At 43.1% G+C, this 23,637-nt stretch overlaps 2 protein-coding genes across 2 annotated transcripts in view; both read left to right on the forward strand.

The window, feature by feature from the left end:
- Positions 1–23,637, forward strand: part of LOC146593828 (cell surface hyaluronidase CEMIP2-like) — a 55,508-nt gene that overhangs the window by 25,397 nt on the left and 6,474 nt on the right. Inside the window, exons 16-20 of the mRNA XM_085308721.1 lie at positions 304–519; positions 8,785–8,993; positions 19,881–20,063; positions 22,405–22,627; positions 23,309–23,410. Of these exons, the coding sequence (XP_085164847.1) occupies positions 304–519; positions 8,785–8,993; positions 19,881–20,063; positions 22,405–22,627; positions 23,309–23,410 (933 nt within the window). The remainder of the gene's footprint in view (positions 1–303; positions 520–8,784; positions 8,994–19,880; positions 20,064–22,404; positions 22,628–23,308; positions 23,411–23,637) is intronic.
- Positions 1–23,637, forward strand: part of CEMIP (cell migration inducing hyaluronidase 1) — a 119,475-nt gene that overhangs the window by 22,669 nt on the left and 73,169 nt on the right. The gene's annotated exons all lie outside the window — the stretch shown is intronic.

Here is a 23,637-nt window from a genome sequence, read left to right on the forward strand (position 1 = left end):
TTTTTTTTTTTTTGACACAGCACAATTTATTACTGTGTCATTTCAAGGAATAACAGTTGTGCGGGTGCACATCAAAGAACCCAAAATCTAATTTTTGTGAAAATATCTCCTGGGATTAAGAAATGAGGGGGAAAACCAGTATCATCAGAGATATTTCTAAGGAGAAGAGGCTAAAGTATGCCTTACRGAAATAATAGGGCTTTCTAGTTATAGATATATCGCTGACTTGGCTCTGAAGACACTGCAAATCCAAATCCTCATTAAGAGCTAACCARTAATTTTCCTCCTCTTCTCTTCTGCTAGGTTGGACTGAAAGTGTTTTTCGGCAGAACAGGCCAGTGGTTTGGAAACAACGATAACGATGGTGACAAAATGTCTATCTTCCATGATCTGGATGGCTCTGTGACAGGCTACCCRGACACTTTCGTAGGCAGGGCGGACAACTATTTGCTTCGTCACCCCGGATGTCTCACTGTGCCCCGGTGGAATGGGGTGATATGTACCGGGAAATTTGCCCAGGTAACATGGTGGGGCTGCAAGCAATGTTAGTGCATGTCRGGGGATAGATGTTCTCAAATGCTGATGAGAGGTGCTGGAGTGCAACCTATTCAACATTGCATCAGATAAGAGAGAGYTGAATAATGAATTGAGTATAATTTTACTCTTCTCAGCGTTATCAACCTATCTCCAAGCAGTCAGTAAAGCCCCTACTTTGCAGCTTCCAGAAACGCATGGCTGCAAGGAGCCCTTCACTTCCCATTTCCCACAAGAGGTTGCAAGTTGAAATCCCGTCTAGGAGAGGTTTGGGGGTTTTCTAGTCCTTGTTTTCCGTTTGTCCACTCTGTCTTGGGGCTCTGGTGGATAACTGTTGACCCTAGTTTCAGTAATGGAAGTTGTTGCTCCGCTGACACATCACCCATGACCCAGCTGATGAAATAGGGTGACTGAGACAAAAACTCACACCTAGTTCTACTTCCTKTCCAGAAACCACTGGCTGAGGGATGGGTCAGTCTAGGGCAGGGTGATCTCAGCTATTTACTACAGCACATGTGAGTTAGATGCCTTAGCTGATATGTCAACACCTTGGTAGAAAGGGCTGTGAAAGAATGGAAGAGAATAGTAAATTGAGGGGAATGACCTCAAAATCAGACTGTGGTTCATCATACACTGCTCAGATTCCCACAGGATTTTTGTATCTGAGATAGAGTACRCTGTAAATAGATTTTTCACAGCTCCCATAGTCACCTGTGCGAGATTGCTGTCAGCTCTCCTTGCTCCTCTACTTCTAAAGGTTACTGATGCATTTAAACAGAAAGGTGGCAGGGCCTGTTCAAAACTCCAGTTCCTTGGAAATTTTGCCAGCCCTCCTTCATCCTTCCGTTGAAGAAGCTGAATTTTAAGACTGTGTGTGGCAGGTGCACCTAGCACCACGCTGGAGAGCATGTCCTGGGAGCCCCCAGGAGACACGGCTTTTGAAAGGGAGATGATGTTCTCCCTACCCTCAAGAACAGCCCTTCACCTTTTGGATGAACTGCTGGGTGTGAAAGGCAAGTGGAATGGAATATGGAATAATCTTAAAATAAGATCAGAGTTCGTTAGATACAGCTGGTGCTTTTTCTGTTTTTCTTCTTTGTCTTTTTCTTTTTTTCTTTTTAAGATCCTTCCGTGCATTTGGCAGCACGCTGCAAACTTATATCTCATCGGGAGTCAGTAATCATTACCCAGACATCAGTAGGGTAAGATAGCACAGAATAAAAACTACCCTGAAGTCATCAAAGACAGAGCAGTGTTAAAAGTGACCCCTGAGAGGAGCAGACTGTCAGGTTTCACTTTTTCACAAGCGGTTCTGTGAACATAGGGATTAGCAGAGCCTGATTCCCTCGAGTTATGTCTGGTGATGGGTTGCAGACTCAGAGTGACCTTTTTTTCACATTTGGGGATTCCTGAAGGCCCTTTCTCTGTGACTTCTCTGATGTGTAGTGATGTGTGGACTTGCGCCTCAAGCGCCCCTCAGGCCATCACTCACAGCAGTCTGCTCCTCTTTCTCCGAGATGCTTCTCTGCATGAAACTTGTAGGAATTTATTTATCTTTGAGACCTCTATGCATTCATAATATATGCACTCATATTCAGCTAATGCATTTCTATGCATTTGCTTTAATTGCACAGTAGAGAGCAGAAATTTCTATTTAGGTCCCTAGATACTGGACTTACGTCCCCTGTTTTAGTACTGACGGGCAGAAACAGGACTAGGCACCTATGAAACCACCCCACTGAACTCAGGGTTTTGTACTTGGCACCTAGATTTTACCCTGTGTCTCTAGAGAAATAACACTCTGTGCTCTGGCAACCTAGCAGTTAAACTCAGAATTGTAAATAGGCAGCCATTTATATTTTTGTTCCTATTTTTACTCTCCTACTTATGGCACTACATGGTGAGGCAGTTTTTCCACCATAGAAAATTTCCTTGGCTAAGTTTAGGCAAGTATAAACATTAGCTTCTCTAGGATCTGTTACTTACCAACGCTTTTCATCTAATTCAACAGGATGAGTGAAGTTCAGATTCAATGGTTTGTTTTATGGGTTTGGGTAGGGAAATGTGTATGCATGCAATGTAGAAGAATTTTGTCCTGTGCAGCAGGACTTGATTTAATCTGCAGGGTATAATTGTTGGAGTACTTGAGCATAACCCTGATTCTCAGCATTTTGACAAACTGATGATTTGTTTGTGTGCTAAATTCTGAGTATCCTATTTCAGACCCAAAGCCTAAAAGACAGAATCCCATCATGGAGAAACATGGTTTACTTTGATCTTAGCAGCTGTTGCAAGATCTGTTTTTCTTTCCCTTTTCGCGTAGCAGTGCTAGACAAGAACTTCCATTCTTCCCTGGTGTGAGCAGGTGAAAATGCCCTTTTCCTTCAAGGAAACAGTGACTCTCATACAGCTGCTGAGCTGGACCCAAGATACTTAGACTAGGGATGGGCTACCTGGCACGGAAGAATGAGTTCCAAGTCCTTCAGCTAGTGTTGCAGCCAAATCCTTTCAGAGCAAAGTGCCTACAGTTCAGGGAATTCCTTCCCACCCATGTTGCCTCATTCATTTTTTCTTGCTCTTATTTTCCTGGATTYGATTTACCCAGGAAAGGAAAAGTCTTGGGAAAGCCTATTCCTCGGGCAGCACTTTTAGCTCCACAAAATTCTGCAGGCAGACCTTCCTCAGGGCATTTCAATCCGACAACTCATGTGCGCGCTCCCACCTCCTAGAGTGTGGTTCGTGTCCCTTGCTCCTTGCCATCCCCAAACCGCATCCCACCACCTTCCCTGCACACTTTGCCCGAGCTTCCCTTTGGCAGGGAGCCTCGGGAAGTGCCCCGTGCCGCAGCGCCCGTGTCACCAGCCTTTCGCTACCAGCAAAGACCTCAGGGATCAGCTTGACGTGAGCTATCCATAGGTAATAAACATCAGATCTTTGTTCTCCCTTTCTCATTTTGGAGCCCGTAGGGTTTATGTTGTCAAAGCAGGGCCAGCCCCTTTGTTTTTAACGACAGCTGAAACGGTCATGCTGCAATATAAATAAAGTGAGGCTTGAAGGAAGAACATCAAATAGAGCGAGACTCACAAGGAAATCACAAGAGTTGGCAGCACATCTTCTGGCAAGTCTCGGTGACTCACTCAGACTCTGCCAGCAGGCGCTGAAATCCTAGGTGTCCCGTCAAGCTGCCATTCAGCTGCTGCAAAGCCCTGTAATAAAAGAAAAATGTAGGGAGCGGCCCATCCCATAATTATCTCCATGTAGGTGGGTGAGGTTTCCCAAGGCACAGAACTGGAGACTCCTCAATACTGCAGAAAATATAAACTAGGTTCTTAAACAATGCCTGATTTTTATATAAATCTGAAGTGCCTTGGCTCCCACTGGACAGTGGAAGCTGCAGAATTACTGCTTTCTCACTTACTTTGCAGCAATTTGTCAGAAGAGGCTGCGCAACTTCTCTTTTTTTGATACTTTATTAAAATAAGCAGTGTTTTGGGTAGTACATGCTATTTTCTTATATAAGCATAAAAGGAAGATRTTATTATTCATTAAGAGATTGCCACATAACTCAACTAGTGTAAGTTCTGAATTAAAGAAAAATGAATGCCTTGCTACTATAAAATAATTTCAGGCAAGATTGTTGATTTTTTTCACCAGTTCACTCCACTTGGTCACTACCTTCCAGCAGACAGCTAAAATAGAAATTGTTCCATTTCCGTTAATGCTGTTTCTGCTGTGTTTGCAATTACACAGATCCTGCATCTTCTCTGCGCTAWGTTATGCACCTTCAGCTGGCATCCACTTGTATATTCAGTGCCTGCTTAGGCAGTCTGGACACTGATGTTTCTACATGAAAAGAGAGCAAGAGATGCAGGAGATACCCAGCTATGCCAGGACAAGTTGGCTTTTCCAAGCACAGGCAAACCTGCACATGCACATGTAACCCATGGTGCTAGAGAAGTGTCAGCACCTTGCAGGTAGGGGAGAAGGAAAAGTCTGMGGGATATATTTCTGCTAATAGTGTCCATATGTGGACAGAGGTCCACTTCTGATCTCTGATGCACACCAGTAGAAATTCAAGGTAGCTCTGCTGATGTCAGATGCTGTTGTTTTTAGGGTCAGAACTGATTCCAGCATGTCTCACGGAAAGAAAAACATTTTTTTTTTCTTTCTGAAGGAATTTTAAGGTTTTCATTTTGAAAATTCATAGAGAAAAAATTGTTGTCATGGGAAATAAGCCTTTCTTGAACAATCAAACAACCAGAAGAGTGGAAAGCGTATTTTGAGCTTCTTATTTTTAAGAACTTTTGCCCCACTTTGACAGCCAACAGCGCAGCCRAGCAACATTAAAGAAACTAAAAAGCAGAACGGTCTCTCAGAAACCAAGACTTTCAGTTCCAGTCCTTTGCATGTTGCTTATCTTCATATTCGCTACCCAGCTGAATAGCAAATCCCATATGAATTGTAAAAGAACTTATCTTCTCAGTTGCACAATCTACTTGGGAAAATTGCCATGTAAGCAGAGGGAAATCTGATACATCTTTCCAGCATGAAGTGTTAAGCAGCTAAAATGACAACTATGTCTATTAAACCATCCAGGCAAGTAGTAAGATCACATTTTATAACATTGTAACTAGCTCTTCTTCTCCTATTACATTAAACTGTCACCACTTCTCATATTTTAGAGTATCTTTATGACCCACTTTCTTCTCTTAAATAATTTGGTAGATCTAACAAAAAATCAGATATTACTAGGAAGATTGGGTTTTTATCCTAGAACAAAATTCTCTTGTTACACTCCTTTTTGCTGCTATTCACCAGTGTTTTGCCCCTGCAAATGTAGATGCAAGGAAGGAAAGTGATAGAGTTCTCCAGGATCAGTTCAAGTGAGTAAAGGTGTGACAGAATAACAGATTGAGGAAGAAAGAGGCCATGTGGTAATTCCTAAGAACAACGTGCAGGGATGATGACCGATTCTTCACCTACCTTGGGCCAGTGGAGCTCAAGATTTCTTTTTATTTCACTTGGGTTGTTGGGAATTAAAAASTAGCTTATGGTGGATGATGCCTCTGGGATTTTTTCTGAAGTAATGTGGTGGTCTTGACTGTAGTCTCAAAAGGGTTACCCAAACCCAGTATTAGAGCTGAYATTAGTTGGCGTCACAGCAGGGAGCCGAGCTGAGTCCAGTAGCTGCAGAAAATGTCTTCGTCATTCCCTGCTCCCRTGAGGAGTCCTGCTGGTTTAGTGATGCTCCGCCTGGGATTTRGATGTGGATTTCTGGATCAGGGCATTTACCCATTGTCATCTGCTTTAATGATAAACATTTTGAAAGATCCACCAGATATTATACTGGTTTTCTACAAGGTTGAAAATTATATCCTTGATGACTTGCAGTTCTGAAAGGCATTGGCCACCACAGGAGACAAAGTCAGTTTACAAGTATTTCTAGTAAGCCACAAAAATGACAGTTTTTCTTGTTCTAGTAATTACTGTCTTATTTTAAAAACAACTGTCACTATTACCTTTTATGTCCAGTCTATGACTGGGTCTTTAGGCACCTGAGAAAATATTACCAACAGACACCTGAGACATGTTCTTTGTCATCTTTTTGTTGTAGCATACRGCAAGCTCTTCCAATGCTTCATTGAACCAGGAACAATAGTTGTAGTAAGAAACGTAGGCTATACATAGCATTTTTGTGTTTTGTTTTGTTTTGTTTTTTTTAAACACAGTCAAATACCTTAAAGTACATAGGAACCTTTTGTTCTTGACAGTCTCGATTYTAGGAACTTCTGGGTCACCAGGATGTATTTCTGTAGTTTCTTGGCTTATTTTATTATTACTACTTTTAGTTTTCTAATAAGTGCACTGAAGCTGCCACCTTTAACATTCTGTGACACGTATTTTGAAGGAAATAACATTGATGTTTACTGTGACAAGGCAGAAACTGTTGTCTTTTATCCAGAAAGACACAAGTGAGGTATTATTTTGCAGTATCAGACATCAAAATGAACTGTTCTTTGTCATAAAAATGTTTTTTGATTGAGAATGATTAATGCATTCATGGGCTTTCAGATCGGAAGGGACCTTTCTGATCACCTGTTCTGACCTCAGCACTACACCAGCTGGTGGGGAACAAGTGAGATTGAAATGGGATTTATTGCCGTGCTCATAACTGACTTTCCAATCATCATTTGAATTCAGGGAAAAACAGGTTTTCCTSTTTGGTTTTACAGATAAAAAGGTCTTTTATCAGATGGTAAAAGTAATTTGTTCTTTCCTGAGCCATGAAGAATGAGTAAATGAGCTGCTGCTCAGAGGTTGTTTGGGGCAAATTTCTTGATCACTAGTTTTTGGCCTTCAAGAAAATCTGATGTTTGATACAATTCTGGGATAAGCATTAATCTCAAAGGATCTATAGGTATTACTCAGAGCAGTGTTTCATCCTTAAAGATTTGTACCGATATAAAAGCAGGAATGGACTAAATATCCAAGAAACTTTTACAACCGGTTTTGAATGACTTTTTGTCCAGTGGCCCAGATTCTCRACTCAGAAGGATTCAGGGGCCAGGCAGGGATTAGGCAGAAGCCACCTGCATTTCGTAGGTGCTGAGGAGCCTGAACTCAGCAATGCCAAGAGCAGGCTCAAGCGTGGGCTTTTTCTGAGCACCAAGCACCTCTGTTAGAGCATGAAACCAGAACTGGGAGACAAACTGGCAACCTTCAGGCAGGAATATAGAAGCTTTAGATCTTAAGCTGAAACAATTCCAAAAATACCATRCCATAAATAGACTACAAATTAAATAACCTCCATGCTGGATACCCCATCTCYGTCTGGCTGTTGCCAACGAGTTGCATTCCAAAGAGAAAGCAGCAAGAGGCTGCTGCTTTGGGGCTCACGTGGTCCACCAAAAGGCAAACCAGATGTCATGGCAAGCACCTGCCTCTTGGCTGTGGTTTGGAGCCAGTAAAGCAATTCCTGTTGTGTTTTAAGGACATGATAGCTGTGAATGTTATGAGTGTGTAGCTGCTAGAAACCCCAACTAAAATGAGCTCCTATACAAAACAGTGAAAGATGGCTTGTAGACTGCAGAACTGTCAGTCTAAGTAGCCAAGATATGGAACAGAAGTAGATATGGAGATGTGAAGGGCTTGCATGAGAATGCATATATCCCAACAAGCAGCTTCTTGCCCCTCCACTAGGCTTGGCTGTGCTTGTGTCCTTGCCCGTGGCATTAAAACTGTTAAAAGACTACTGCCTCCATTTTGACCTGCCTCAAAGACAGGAAATATTCATGCTGCATAGGTGACCATACAAAAACTTAGGTATTTCTGAGATAAAATGGATTTTTATGTTTGATATTTTAAGTTCCTCATGCAAAGAGCACTCTTTGCATGTAAGAAAGGGAAGGAAGCAGCATCATAGGTGTTCTCAGCTTCCCTAGGTGTATTTGAAACCTTTCAGGAATATGACGAGCTACATCCCTGTGTGCCAAAACAGATTTATATGACCAATAGTGCATTTTCTTTTTGCACTAGATTTTCATATGGGGCATGGCAGGTGAACATCACATGTTCAGCCCTAAAGCTATCAATTTTTGCATGAATTGGCCTTCATCTCAGTGATGACAGAACAGAGAAAAACATACAGTTGGAGTGTAGTTTTGTAATTGGTCTGTAACATTGATCTCCAGGCCAGGAGCATCTTCCAGTCCTTGTACAGAAGAGCTCTCCGTTGAAGCATATGCAACATGTTATTTAGCCTATCAGGGCATGTAGTCAAGCCATTGAGTTTTAGCCCCCAAAATTCCAGCCCCATCTGCTGCTTGAGAGTGGAGATGTGGATTCCTTTAGATTATGGGATCTGAATTCAAAGCCAGTTGAAATCAATTAAGAGTTTTCTCCATTTTCAATAGAATAAGCTCTTTTAGAGAACAGTTTTTTGAATTCATAAATAAGAAGTTACTTTGTGGTATTTCCATGCTTACCTTTCTCCCTTAAGCATTTGAATAGTGAGCATTTTCATGGTGCTGCACAGTTCCTATCTCACCTCATGGTATCCATACAAATGGCTGCAGACGCTATTTCTGTTTTACCTTTGTATTTGAACTGGAAATGTTTCAGTGACTTTCCAAATGTTCCCAGCTCTTTGCTGGYGAAAGCCATTTACAGGCAATGATGATCAAATGCACATGTTAAGGCTGAGCCTGGCTGGTTTAATGGATATGTTTGTCRTTTTCCTTTCACCCCCAGCTTTATATTCAGGCCAGACGCCCTGAGAATCTGACCTTATCCATCGCCAGAGCGACATACCATTCCCATCCCTTGCGGCTGCAAGGCGTGAACCGCGGAGTGCCGTACCAGCAGTACCAGCCGGTCGTCATGCTCGAGCAGGCTTATATCATCCGGTGGGACGGCAGAGCACCTGAGGATGTTATCCTGTACCCGATCAACTTCAACAGGTACCACCCTGCCTTGTTAGAAAATGTTTGGTTTTCAACAGAGCTGGAGCTATCATGATTTTCCAGCTTCTCTACAACCAGCCCCTTAAATGTATCAGCAATTTTTGAGAGCATTGAAGCAAGGTGTTAATGACTGGTACTTACTGATGCAAAGAGATGCCTGTGTTTTCACTTTACTCCAAGGGTTTTGATGTGCAGAGATGTTTCTCTTTCCAGTAAGTTTTGAAACAGAATCCAAGTAAGTCCTGGCCTGCTGTGCCTGAAATCACTCCAGAGGAGCACTGGCTCTTGTTCGTTTGTTTGTACTGCTTGCTGCACACATAATTTATCTCCCATATATATAAAGTGCAGAAATACATCAGAGTGTGCACAGAGCTTTACGTTTTCTGTAATCCAAACAGCACTGCAACCACTATTCCTTTCTGACATGAATTTTTAGAACATTACAACTCAGTACAGCAAAAGCGTAGGCTATGCTGCATTTATTTTCCGGGTTTCCTTCCATCTCATCTAGTGTTACATAAAAGCATGACAGACCCATTTTAGACATATTTTTTCCCCTGAAAGTTGTTTCATTTTGCATAATTTCATTTACAGTTTTAAGTAAGTAATGATTCAGGACCAAATTTCTTCTTACCTCAGTGAAATTATTTGTACTTTACACTGGCATAACTACCAGGAAAGTCCTGCAATCCCTTCAGTTTATTGGTGGCAGACAGTGTCATGGTTTACACAGATATACTACAAGAGATGAACTGCACAAAATACCAAGACAGTGGCACTGCAGTCATTTTTGATTTAAAGATATAGGTAGCTGTAGAGACATGACCGAGTTGCTGGAGGATCAGTATTTGAACAGTCCTGTCACAGAGGAATTATTAAGAATAAATTACTGTTTTCTGAATTAGTACAACTGAGTGCACTTTAAGGAAGAGGAATACCCATTAGTCACTCATGGACAAGCTGAGCTTTGCAATTATTATCTGTTGTAAAATAATTAGCTATTTCCTTGCAATTGCAGTGCTAAGCCTTCTGCCGCTGTAACTGGTGGTTGCACTATCACTATGTCTATTAATAGTTGTTGAAGCTTTGACCCGTTGTCTTCAAGGATGTATGCAAATTTTTAGGCTGCACTGAGTCTTTGATAAAACTCCACTTGATGTTTATCCCTTACTCAAGCATTTCACTTTTGAAAACCACAGTGTGGTTGTGGTTGTCTTTGTCTCTTGTGAAACCAATTAAGTTATTTGAACAGGGCAAAGGTTTGTAGACTTTTCTGATCCAGAAACAGTTGGCAAGGTGTCTGTTTTGTAGAACTATACATAAGAAATATGCTGTAGCAAGAGAAAAATGCAGTTTTGCTTCATTTCATTTGAAAGCATTTTGCTAAGAAATAATTGAAAATGAAACTTGTAGGAGTTCGCTAATGTTGAGTACACTGGACACTAGCTACTGTGAGACTTAAGGTGATGCAATGGCAATGATGAAATGTCCAGATGGCATATGAAAACATGGGCAAAAGTGGTTGCCATGGAAGGATACAGCAACTGAGGTGAAAAAGAGGGTTTAAGAGTTTGAAGAAAAACAAGTTCCTGCTTAAGCAGTTCCATATACGACCTTTATTAAACATTGTGTTCCAACCACTTTTGGAATGGAAGAAATCTCAAACTGGAGCCCAAAGCAGCTGGAGTTAGAGAACCAGGGAAGATTTTACCTGTCTCAAGTGGCCTTATGCTTTCTTTTCTATTCCAAAATACTGAAAAATTTGCCAAAAAAATGAGCTCTTAACATAGTAACATCTGTGCAAAAAAAAAATGATGCAAACCAATATAGTTTGATGAGGTTGAATAACAGTATTGTAAGATTAATAATTTCAGACATAGCTTTATTGAACAGTTAAACTGTTTTTAAACCTGTCATTGTAAACTGATGGATAGATATATCCAGGACATTGCTTTCTCAGTGAGAGAGCCCTCATGTTTCTGGACTGACTGCTCTGTGCTGACTRAAAAAAGGTCAGAGGGGAAATAAGGAATGTGACAGGGAGATGTGTACCAGGATTTGAATTTCTTTGGAGATCAAGCATAGTACTGATGCTGAATATTTGTATGATTAACGCTTTCACTGCCTCTGAAGTGCTGTAAAAAGACCCAAARGACGTAATTTCACTTTCTGCTTAAAAGGCTGAAACATTAGGATTCCTCAGGTGGGCAGGAGCCCTGTCAGGGTAAGTTCACCTGATTCAGTTGGAATTGGCAGCGCCGCTGATTTGAGCCTGCTGTGAGTCCAGCTCGATGCGTTCAGAGCCTCTACTTGGGCACATTTACTGAACAAATGAGGAGACCACTTACAGCACGGTCACTGAGCAGATCCCCTTTTTTTTTTTTTTTTGTATCCATAGACACTGAAAGGATTGCTGCAGTCCATATGCCTTCATTGGAATGATTCAAATCAAGTTGAGACTAATTGGGAAGGGAACTCAAAAAAACCCTCCAACCCTTCCCTATTCAGTTTCCTTACTTTCATCAAAACTTGTAATTAAACCAAGCAAAATTACTGTATCTCCACTTGCTGCTAGCTGCAACTATGCAGTGCAAACTCACATGTGAGCAAGCTGTCTAATGCCATCCAGYCTCCGTTCCAATGAGAGATATACTTGTTTGCATTTAGCTTCATAGCTGTGCCAYTAGCTGACTGATGAGCAAATTTAAAGCCATGGCTGAGACCTGCAAGTTGTGTTTTCAGGCTACTGGCTAATGTAGGTGGCTCAGAATAAACGCCTTTCTTTAGCTCTGGGTAGGGTTGTCTGTCTAGTGGTTGGGAGTTTCGTTGTGAGGATGAGAAGAAGGCCTGCTATTGATGCTTCTTGAAAGAGTTAATGCAGGACAAGTGACTTCTGAAGGTTTGGCAAGTGAACAGAAGGTGAGTGCTGGCTGGAATTTTAATTACCAGGAGTAAAGTGTGCTCCAGAAGCTGTCCAAACCTTCTGAAGTTTGTTCTCAGTGGGTGTAAAGTGTGTGCAAAAGCTTCATAAACAGAGACCTCAGACCTCTCCACCATGGGCTTCGTTTCTTTGTTGGAGCAGTTTCTGCTCCCTCAGGGCTGTTTCTGTGTTTTCTTGGGTTTTGTGCTTCACGGAAGAATGGGGGCTATGTTTAAAATTGGGTTAAGGGCTTTGCTTAAAATTACTTTCCCCCCCCTGAAGCACAAAGGCCCAGAGAAAGTGTCAAGCTTGAGAGAGGCTGGTAAGCCAGGACTGAGCATGGAAAACATTGGTTGCAAGGAAGTGCTTCTGTTCAGGTGCTAGAAAACTGTTCAAAGATTGGCACTTTATACAGTAAGCAAAGCCAGAAATTAAATCTTTCAGTTTAATGACCTAGTCTCTGTGTGTGTGCAAATTTTCTAACTGCAGAATAAGCTAAGGCAAATACTGTTATCAAAGGCACAGGGTAGTTCAGTAAATCAGTCTGACTTATTTGTGTTATCAGAAGATCTAAAGATAAGAATTAAGTCTCCTCAAAGCACATATCTGAAGTATTGTGTAATAAATTGCGTTGTGGAAACGGTCTGAAAAGCAGTGGCAATTAGATTAAACTTTCCTTGTGTTTTAAGAGCACAGACAAATATCCGTATGCTTGGTCTATTAAGGCTCAGAGGGAAGCATTTTCCCTTATTACGGTTCTCTGCTGAGTCAACAGAGAGAATTTCAGGGTATATGTGAACAACTGGTCATGTAAAGAGGGGTGTTTTCTGCAACTTGGGTGTCACAGCCCTATGAGCAGGCGTTTCGCCAGTTCTCCTGATGGACACTGGCTCCAAGGGAAAGTGTAAGGTGGCCTTCCCCAGGTTTAGACTCCAGCCCCGTGTTAGCTTCWCTTAGAGAGACACCAGGCATGCACTGAAGCTTGTAATGTTGATGTTCCCTGCCTTATTGCAGGAGCTGGATCCCTACAAGAGTTTTTCCCAAGATTTTATGGYAGGGGTTGGCCAGATTTCTCATCAAAAGCAAATGAAAGAGCAGATGTCTGTGCTTGCGCTTTGGCGCATGCCCAACCTTTCTGCATGGTGCTGCATTTGCAGGGGACAGGCGTAGGAGCACTATATCCCCGTGTTCACTGGATTGCGTTCTGCACTGGGGCTTGTTGCCATATTCATGAGGAAATAATCTTAATTATTTGAAGATTCAAGAGCCTGGAATGAGCTTGTGTCTAGAGTAAAAGCAGTGGGGCCTTCAGACGCGTGGTGACACGAAGCCTTCAGGATGTTGCGACCCACATCATCCAGAGGTGGAGATTTCAGTGCACGTCCACACTGAAACACCAGCAGACTAGTTATATTTGTCTTTTCCAGGGCTGTGTAGGTGGGTGTTTTTCCTCTGACTTTTCTTCAATGCCAGTCTGATTCATTCTTTCAGCTACTTGTCATTTTTGCGATTAAATTCTTTAGTAGTGATAAGGTCTGGAGGAAAACAAAGATAATGAGACAAGACTAGAATGTGCTTGTTGCAGACTCACCCAGTTTATGGATATTTCCTAAATTGTTTCTTTTTCAGCTTAATTACTATCTGAGCTTTTGCCTTTGCTTCCCAGATTGATAAATGCACAGGAAGATGAAATTAGTATTTCAAAGTGGAGCTAAAGTTTAAGTCTGGGACTGCTTTCTTGTTATTTGTATGTACTGGKGTTCTGAGCTAGACCCTCTAGACCTGGGTAACACCAGTGCTATTTCCATAATAATAAGTAAGGGCTACTTGGGTTTCATAGTTTTCCCCTCAATAGCATCTCTAATTCAAAATTAATCCTCCAACCACCACAGCAGTCAGCAGATATATTTACACTCCCTTTTGCCTTTTTGAATACCCTTTGCTGTACAAGTATTAGTGAATGAAAGATATTTTTAAAAACGGAGGAAAGCTAAGACATTTGCCAAGACAGTAGCTTGTACTTTGTAGCATTTTGGCATGGCTGGGCCAAAAGGGAGACTGGTATTTCTGTGTTTGAGTGATCCTAAAAAGAACATCTTTGCCTCTTTGCATGTGCAGCCCTTGCTGCTCTCTGCTCACTGTGGCATATGCTCACAGCTGGCCTAGTGGCAGGGACATGATTAACAAGGTGGCTCTGAGGAGGGACATCCACATGAAGCAGATCATTTCACAGGACAAATCAGAGCAATCCAAGCATCAAACGGGCCCAGGTGTCCGAGGCAGACCCCACCTCTTGTCCCTTCCAAGTCCAGCCCACAAAATCTGCAGGTTTGTCTTTGTTTTCACCCTTCTCCTGACCCAGGACCACGGCTCTGGGTTCCTCTGGGCCACCAGCCTCCACTGACCTTACACGTGTCTCTGAGTACATCAACAGGAAAATGCACACGATAGCCAGCAAGGTAGTGCTTGGGAACTTGTTAAAAAGAGAGACAAATAGAATTGTTGTGCGATTCCTGCAAGAAAGCATGTGGGGTAGGAAAAAACATCAAAGATGATAAGATGATATGCTGTGTTTAAATACAGGAAGTTCTTATTTTCGCTTGAACTCAATTGTCTGTAAGCTAAATGCTGCCTGACCAAGAGCTTGGTTTCATGAGGAACAGTAGGAGTGTACCTCAGGGCAGGATCCGTTATATAATTTGTTGAAGTTTGGAAAGCTAAAATTATTCCTTTTGCCTAAGGAGGCACTTGGGTAAAAATAAAAATTTCAGTTTATATTTGAAAATGGGCCATGGTTTTGAATTTTTTGCCAATTGGCATATCTTAAATGGTAACATTTAAGAAAGGCATTTAAATCTCAATACACACAACCCTAGTTAACTAAACACATACCTAACTTGTTAGCAGCCCTGTAGCAAGCTGTCTTACAGAAGTGTCTAGCCTGAATAACAAGGTCCTGGAAAAAAATTGTTGGAGTTTTGCCTAGTAGCTGTATTTGTCTTTGGGTGGAGGGGGGGGTGGATGTGTTTAATGGACTTGAGTTGAAGGCAGAACCTTAAAAGAAGTATAGCAGAAGAGGAAGAGTGAGTGACAGTGCCAGCGAGCTGATGGGAAATGGGGACTCGAGGAACAGAGCTTGGACAGCGAGAGGGTGGTGAGGACGTGATCCGGTTCCTTGCAGCTGTTCATGCCATCTCAGTAGCAGTGAGAGGCATGGATATTTCCCACTCTGTTTTCCCCAGGTTGGACAGGGATGCTGGTTTGGCCAGAGGTGGCTTGTTGAATGGGAGTTTTGTGCCAGAGGAGATTACCTGGCACGGGACAGGTTCTTGTGAGGTTGAGAGATGTTTTTGGAGAGAAAAATCAGTTGTGTTCTCCTTGAGAGCGTGGAGTAGTGACCACCTGTGATTTGTTCCTGGCACGGGCTGGAGGCTGAATGRAGGCCTCTGCCTTTTTTGCCTTTTGAAGTGCAAAGTTTGGTCTGTGAGAGACAAACATACAGAAGTCRCACATGAGGACTTATGCCTGGTTCTCATTTTATGAAAGGGAAAGTTTCAAATTCTCAGTTGTCTCATTCCCTCTGAAAATTCAACACACGTAGGTCTGACCAAAATATCAGAGGAATCGTTTTTAAATAGGAATAATAACAGTTGGGGGGAAGYTGACTCACTGGATGAGAGTCTCTTGTTTTTTCAAACTCAAGGAAAAAATAAGTAATTTTTCAGTTGTACGCTGCATTCCTCACTGGCTTACCCCAGATTTTCATCAGTGAGATCAGGACTTGGACTCTGCACTTCCATGGTCATCAGCTACGTGACACACCATGTCAACAAAGATGGTGGGAGTTGTTTTCTAGAATAATATTCATCAGCTTAGAAGTTCCCTTGGCTAAAACACAGCTAGGATTGTTGTCTGGTATAACCAGCAACCCCAGCACCAGATCATGCCCATTTTCCCAGGGCTGATGCTCCATCCTAGACAGTCAAGGGATGCATTCACAATATTTAACTGGTGTTCATTGGTCCCCTCCCTGGAGGAGGAAGCCCCTGACACACACTCTTGCTAAGTCTGCTGCAGCCGGAGCCCACCTCCGAGTTATGTGACTCTCTTTAGCCCCCACCGCTTACAGGAGTCTTCAGGAGTAGAAGGCAAAGGACTGCTTCTTCCTTTGCCTTCATCACGTTTCTTTGAGTTTCTTTGCTTTTGAGAGTTGGGGGTTTAATCATAGGGGTTGTTTTGAAACCTATAAATGAGGTATGTATATGTGTATGTGCAGACATGTATCTATCGCTTGTCCAAGAACAAGAAATCTCTTCCCTGCTTTTTTGTCTCYCCTTTTTTTTTAATTTTATTTTATTATTTTTTTTTGCTTTCAGTTATCCCATTTATTGGTCATTGCCAAAACACAAGGATACTTTTTTAAYATTTTGCTTGGTGCTTTTGCTTCAACTGAAGGAGCCAGAGCTGCAAATGTCAATATCTTGGTTCAAAAAACAGAATGGCTTCTTGGGTTTGTTTCACCCAGCCATCTCCAAAAGGAAAAAAAACAGGCTAAATACGTTGATGAAAATACATGAAACACACTGTGTGGATTGCTGAATGACGGTAACAGGGCAGGAGTGTCACATCTGATACAGGCTGACCATTTCAGCAGACCATTTAACATTTTCAGAGTAGTGTTTGAAACTGTTACGACTCACTAAGCAGCAACTTTGTTCTAGCACATATTTAGTTTCACTTCTTCAAATGCCAATTTTTGGGTAAAAACACATAGGAAAATGCTGGCCTAATTAAAAGCGAACAAGAAAAAAAGAAAGAAAATTATTCCTTATATCTAAAATAAGCTGAACTTTATCACTAGAAAAGATAGCAGATGCAATTATTTAGTTTTGGGGTGAAAACATCTTAAATAGCTCAAAAGTTTTCTATACATGGTAATATGACYATCACTTAAGGTGACAGCTATTTCAAAAAAGTCGAGCATTCCACCCAAACATATTTTTGTTTCTCTTGCAAAAAATTCCTGAGAATGAAAAGAAAGAAGGATCTTGCTCTTCACTACATTTRACAGCATTTTGTATGTTGCTCCTACTCTTGTATTTTAAATGATTTTTCCACCTTTTGTTCGTGCAAATCTTTGCGCATAAGAGAAAGTAAAGCTACAGATGCTCCCAGGGACTGAGGCAAGGGTCTGACATTACTCTGAATTCATAGTTTGGGATGTATTGTGATTTCAGTGTTTTCTCTTCTTGAAAACAGAGATGTCTCAAAAAGTGACTGATAGCACTAGACCTACCGACTGCTAGTGCAATTTGTATTAGTGAAGATCCCAAGTGACATTATGCCAGTGCTCAGAGCGGCAGGACAAGGACTTCTGTCCTTACAGGGCATTTGGGATAGGTCAAATTTTTCTTCYTCTTTCTGCAAATATTCACTCCAAAGTAGCAAGTAGAAAAGAAACAAAGAGGTAGAAAAGAGAACAAAGAGGTTTAAGTACAGAAATAAATGAGGAGTCGTATTTAATTGACCAGCCTCAGAAAGAGAAAGGCTTTCTGCACCTGAGATCCAGGCAGAAGGTCCTCTGTGGCCAGTGCAGTGGCCGAGGAAGGCACACGCACTTCTGTTTCCCTTTGAACACAGTCTTCAAACCCTCCATGCCTGATTACAGCTCGTAGCCTGAGGTTGCATTTCTCCTTCAGTTATGGCAGTAACTGGAAGAAAGGCATCTAAGCCCTATCTGGTTGCCTGATACCAGGAGGCAGAGTCCTGCAGGCCATCTCTCAGTAGCTCTGTTGTTCCTTGCTTTGCTTTTCCTAGATATAGCGGAAGCTAATTCAGCACCACTGCCAGATATATGGGAGAGGGTTTACAATGGCTTCTATACAAGCTGAAGAAACAGAACCAAAGTAAAGAACTAAGTGGGAAGCTGTTTAATGCCACTAAGAGAGAAAACAACTGCCTTACTCTTCTATATTTGCATTTTGTTGTGGGAATGTACTTATTCCCATCTCTTCCTCCACAAACTCCAAAGTAGATGCTTTTCATTTGATCTTCTCAGTCTTGATATAATATATTTCAGTATTTCACTCAGCCTGCTCACATGCACAATAGGCTCTAGCAATCATATTCCCAACTGCCTGGAGACTCAAGACAGTCACAGCTGTGGTTTTTTCACGCTTTTTTCCCTTCACCCTCCAATTTCYTTTTCTTGTGCCTTTCTTGTTCCCTGGGGAAGTGGCAGTCAGCATAACACTGCACTGAAGCTGGTTCCCAGAGTTCGAGGGAGATGACGAGGTCTTTTTGTGACAGTGTCTTCAGGGGATGAAATGTGCTAAGGCAATGCAAATCACCCTTATGAAACAGCTGAATGTCCTGGGACTCTGTCCTAAAAATGGCTCTGGTGCATTTCTTTCATTTCCTCTAGTCAGAGGCCAAATCATCTGAAAATACATCCATTTCTCTCTGTCCTGTGTTAGGACACAGCTGGAGTCACTTAAAATCTAGAGGGCAGTATTTGGCTTAAGCCRATAGGTCTTTGTATGGCTTTGATTTATTATTTTAGAACAGCCTATCCCCCCTTCCATCTTGTAGATATGGTGTTCTTTTGCTTTAATGAGAAAAACAGAAGATTGACAGAGCTTTGCTCTTGCACTGTTCATGTATAATGCAAAGTAGAGGTCTAGGCATGTAGACTCCCAGATGTCTCCAAATCAAAGGGGTTTCCCCTCATTTATTGCTCCCTGTGGATGACGGGTCATTTCAGTAGAGCCTTTGCAGAAACCTTGTCTTGCACAGCCTTGTAGGACCCTGAAAGACAGCTGACGAAGGTTTTGTTTGTCTATCTCTAAGCCAAATTTATATTCTCACATTTTAACTGGGAAATTAGGTAATTAAAAAGATATGTTTAAAGCCTGGATGGCTTCTGGTAATATAAGGAAGGTTAGCCACAAGTTTAGACACCTGCWTGGGGCACATTGAGCCACTTCAGAGGCTGGAGAGAAAAAAAATATTTAAGCTCAGTATCTTGGTATTCGTTTTTTGTTTGCAAGTGTAACCTGCTTGTGGCTTTCTGCTGTGTTTGGYAGCCTCAGGGAGCACCTTCCTGGTGGAGTACCTGGGAAGGACAGGGCGTTGGGATTTTGTGGAGGAGCCTTCCCATCAGTGTTGGAATTGCACCACACTGACACCTTTGGCTCTACTCCTTGAAACATAGGTTTATAGTTTGGAGCCAGTTTTAATCTCATCAAGGGTGGCGAAGCAAATCAGAGGGCAAAGGAAAGCCATAGGGGCAGTTGTTTGGCTGATGTAAAAATGCAGGCCAAAATTCTGGTAGACAAAAGTTAAAAGACCATTTAACTTTGGCCTTAGTTACTCTAAACTATGAATGTTGAAGAGAGAGCAGGGGAGAGAGAGATTTGAATGGAAACCATAATAATAAACTTTACTGCAAAGTGGAGGAAGCAGGTCTCTCTAAACCATGGCTCTGGTTCAAGTCAGAGATTACTTTGTAATTCCTGAATCCRTGCCCCTGGGGAAATGTCTGCTGGATCCTGGTTCCCTCTCCTGCAGCAGCTCTAGATGCACTGAAATGAGCCCAGGGTGCCGCAGGACGTGGTCACGGATAAGCGACTGGTCATACCTCAGCCTTAGGGGGTCGGGGAGAGAAAGTCGCTGTTTTTAAGCAGTCTTGGCACCTGACTAGGAGTCCTCCGAGGTCAATCAGGGTCTCTGGATCACATCTCTCATAATAAGCAGCCGTTGTTTCTAGACAAAGAAAATTAAACTCTGCTTTTCTTTGGCTTTGAGGATTTTTTTTTTCTTTTTAAGGAGGAGGAGAACCTCCAAGGGCATTTCTTTGTTTTTCCCCTGAAGATTAAGCTCTTGGCTGAAGAMCATCTCTCCTGTTTGCAGGCTCTTAAGCATTTTTTCTCTCTTTCCCTCTGCCTCCCCTTTTCTGCTGACAGAGGAGACTGGCTGCACGTTGCCCTCTGTTATCCCCAGGAAGCCGTTTTCCATGTGGTGGCGGACGTCTACCAGCGACGGACGGGGACGGTGCACAGCGTAAAGCACTACGTGGCGGCTGCCTCCCGGGACGGCGCTCTCGGTGGCACCGGCGAGCGGCTCTTCTACTTCGACCGGGCGTCAGGGTGAGTGGAGCGACGCGGCCGACGCTGGGGATCCCGCTCACCTGCCCCAGCACCTGCTCTCCTTCTCTCCCAGTTAAAATTTGGTGCGGCCATCTCACATGCTGCTCTCACTGGATTTCAGGCAAAAATGCAGTTGCAGACTGGAGCCTCTGGTCTAGGTCTACCTCTGTACCACTGAGCAGTGCCTTGCATTGCTGGTAAGCAAATGGCTTATTTTGCRCCCAGCCCTATCTCCTTTGAGGCATCCTGGCAGCGGGTGTTCGTACTGCTGGAGCGGTGGGTCTGGTGTAAATATTTGGTAAAATCCGTTCATCTCAAAGGACCATGACGACGAGCCCTCTCGTGACTCCAGCACTGAGATAGTTTGGGAAATTTCAGCTGCTTCATATTGACGAGAGACTTTTTAAATTAACACTCTCTAATAATAGTTTGTTTAAAAGAAGGAAAGTGTCTTAGCACATTTCTTATTTTGAAGTCATAAAATGAGTGCTAGAGAACGTGCACCAGTTGCTCCTCAAGGAATATTTAAAAAAATCCTTCGGGTAGATGATACACTTCYGTGCCTGAATTCCACGTGCAAGTCTCCGGCAGGCATCACAACTACATTAAGCCCCGTGCACCATATCCAAGTGTGAGACTAGGTGCAAGTCAGCAGGAGTCAAGATTTTTCCCACATTCTGCCCTCGGTTCTCCCATGGGACATGAGTCACCACCTTCAGGCAGGGCAAAAGCTTCTCCCGGCCAGACTTGCCCGTCGTACGACACACGAACGTGCAGTGGGGCTGTAGCTGAGGCCAACTTCATTTATTCTCAGCTTTTCAGAGGAGCGAATGTGCATTTATTTACCTATCTACTTATCTCCCTGTCTTTGGGGCTTATTACTGGGAACTCTAGAGGCCAAAAATGTACCAGTACCAAAAATGAGTAATATTAATACTACCCTTGAAAGAATCTAGAACACCTTTGGTTATAAAAACATATTACGAAACTGTGTTTCTYGGTCAGCTAAAATAGTTGGGGAAGGAAAAAACTGTTTTTGTGGTCTAACCATGGGTCTCATGATGCTTTACCTAACTAAACAGCTCACTCGGAAATCAATCCACAAATGCCAGWTTTTAAAATAAAACGGGGCATATTTATTCGTTCAATCACAACATATGAGCAATCAGCTCCCGGAATGCYTTCCTTGCTCRCCAGGCCTCGGCGACAGGCAAGTCTCGCTCAGGATAGGAACTGTGGAACAACAACTTGCTAATTAATCCTCCTTTTTGGGGGGATAATAAAATGTCACCCAAGTTCTGTAAAAGGGTTGTTTACTAGTGAAGAGTAGGGAAAACAGTTACATGTGAGGGTCTGTGCGGGCAGAGCCACAAACTGCCAGCAGCCATCTGGACCTGGTATGTGCAGATTGATGRGTCTAACCTAACTTAATTCTGGCAGTATCAGCCTTTTGATTCTTTGTTTAATTCAGCATTGCTTTTTTTAGCCTTTCAGAGGATAGAAGTTAGGGGATTGGCTTTTTTCTTTTCCTGTTGTTGTTTTTTAGACTTGATTTCATAACAAGTGGGATGTTTCCCCTTCTTTTTTTAACCCCACGTGCTGGGTCCTTGGCGAGGAACCAAGCTTACTCAATCTTGCTTCTAGAAAATGGAAATAAATATTTATTTTTAAAAAGAGAAGAAAGAAAAATGCCTTTAAAGCTCAGGCATCTTTTTGATCCTGAAGCCGAGCTGAGCTGTTTATATAATTTCCTCGGCCTGAGTTACAAACTAGACACGACTGAAAACAGCTTAGAACAGCTAGAAAAAATGAACTCGAAAGGCCAGAGGATCTGGCTGCCTGCGAGCGTTTGGCACGCGTGCCGAGGGCTAGGCTGCGCCCGCGCGCACCAGGGCCGTGCAGTGCAGCGCCGCGTTGGGAGATGCTGATGTTTCCACGCAAGCGAGTCCCTCTTTGCATGGTAGGGTGAGCACCGAGGCTCCTCTTGCCATTGCGGGGTTCCCCCGCGCTTTGGGGACAGGGTAGGGTGGAGACGGCCCCGTGCCGAGCTGGCACGGCGAAGGTGGCCAGCTTGGGCATACCGGCACGCACTGGGTACGCRGCAAGCGCCGCCGGTCTTGGCGTGCCAGGAGGAGAGGGGAGCTCTCCTTCATCCTTCCAGGCCCCCTTCTCCAAGCACAGTTTGCTCGGGTGCTGTATTAACAACCATAAGACAGAGTTATTTTGTGAYGCTAGGAAATGGGAGAGCTAATGCAATTCAGCAAGCACTGACCCTGTCCCTGGTCAAGCTTTCCTCTAAACACGCAGTGGCTTTGACCCCTAAATTTGCTCTCATCTGTAGGTACCTATTTGTTCACCTGCAAGCCCACGAAGCTCGGGAAGGACACAGCTATTGCTCTGAGCAAGGCTGCGAACGTGTTAAGATCACAGCAGAGATGTCCACGGGGGCCTCCTGGAGCTGTGCCCCAAACCCGTTCCCGGAGCATAGCAGCCAGCCTGCAGCTCCCTGGCACCCCACGTCCCAGCGCCTGGCCGAGCCGTGCAGGGCCTGTGGGGCCCCTCAGGTACCGCCTGGCAGCTTGCTTTGCGTTAAGCATTAAGCGGCATTTATGTTGTGCAGTGWATGTGCATCTGCATAAAGTCAATTAGTTTTTGTGGTGTACAGGAGGAAATCCTAGGGAATTCTCCCTTGCTTGCAAGTCCAACTGGCATCAAGTAACATATGGATGGGAGGGTGTCGAAGGTGTAAATCCCGTAGAATTGTTTCAGACTCGTACTCRTTTTATAGCCAGGCAAAATATCTGAAATTCATATTCAACTTTTTAACTTATTTTGTGGGCAAGTGGACTGCATGGCCTCCAGAGGTCCTTGCCAACCAACATTGCCATGATGCTTTGATAAAAGCTGTCTTGCTAAGGAGCTCTTATATGTGAACAAGGACCATAATCTAAAAAAGTGAATTCTTAAAGTTTTGCAATCATACATATGAACAGGYTGCCCAGAGAGGTTGTGGAGTCTCCTTCTCTGGAGATCTTCAAGGCCCGCCTGGACGCAACCCTGTCTACCATGCTCTAGGTGACCCTGCTGAGCAGGGAGGTTGGACTAGATGATCTCCAGAGGTCCCTTCCAACCTTACTGATTCTATGATTCTATGATTCTATGAACATTGGTACCTGAGGTCATTTTATTGATGAAAACTAGTTAGCAAGTCAGTTTTTAAGTTTCTGTCTTCCATGTAATTGCAGCTTGCTATCACTAGCAAACCCTCAGTCAAGTACGTAAGAATACAAATCCAGTCTCTCGGCACAGCTGACATACAAAACCACTTGATGTCTGCGTTCATTAAGGTACATGTTTTACTACATTTGAAATGGTGGTTAAACAGGGGAATCTTTATCTTCAATGAGCGTTGCTGCAAAACCTTGCTGAGCCTTGASGAGCGGAAACGGGATGTTCCGCTGGAAGATCCAGCTACATTGTTCTCCTCTATAATTAGCTCCATTAAAGCAGCTAGGAGTTCTTATTCTATTCAGATGAGGATTTGAGCCCTTGAGGGGGTGGAGGGAAGCCTTTT

The sequence above is a fragment of the Rhea americana genome, unplaced genomic scaffold, assembly GCF_003343005.1.
Source record: "Rhea americana isolate MKP2758 unplaced genomic scaffold, rheAme1 scaffold_28, whole genome shotgun sequence".
Classification (NCBI taxonomy): Eukaryota; Metazoa; Chordata; class Aves; order Rheiformes; family Rheidae; genus Rhea; species Rhea americana.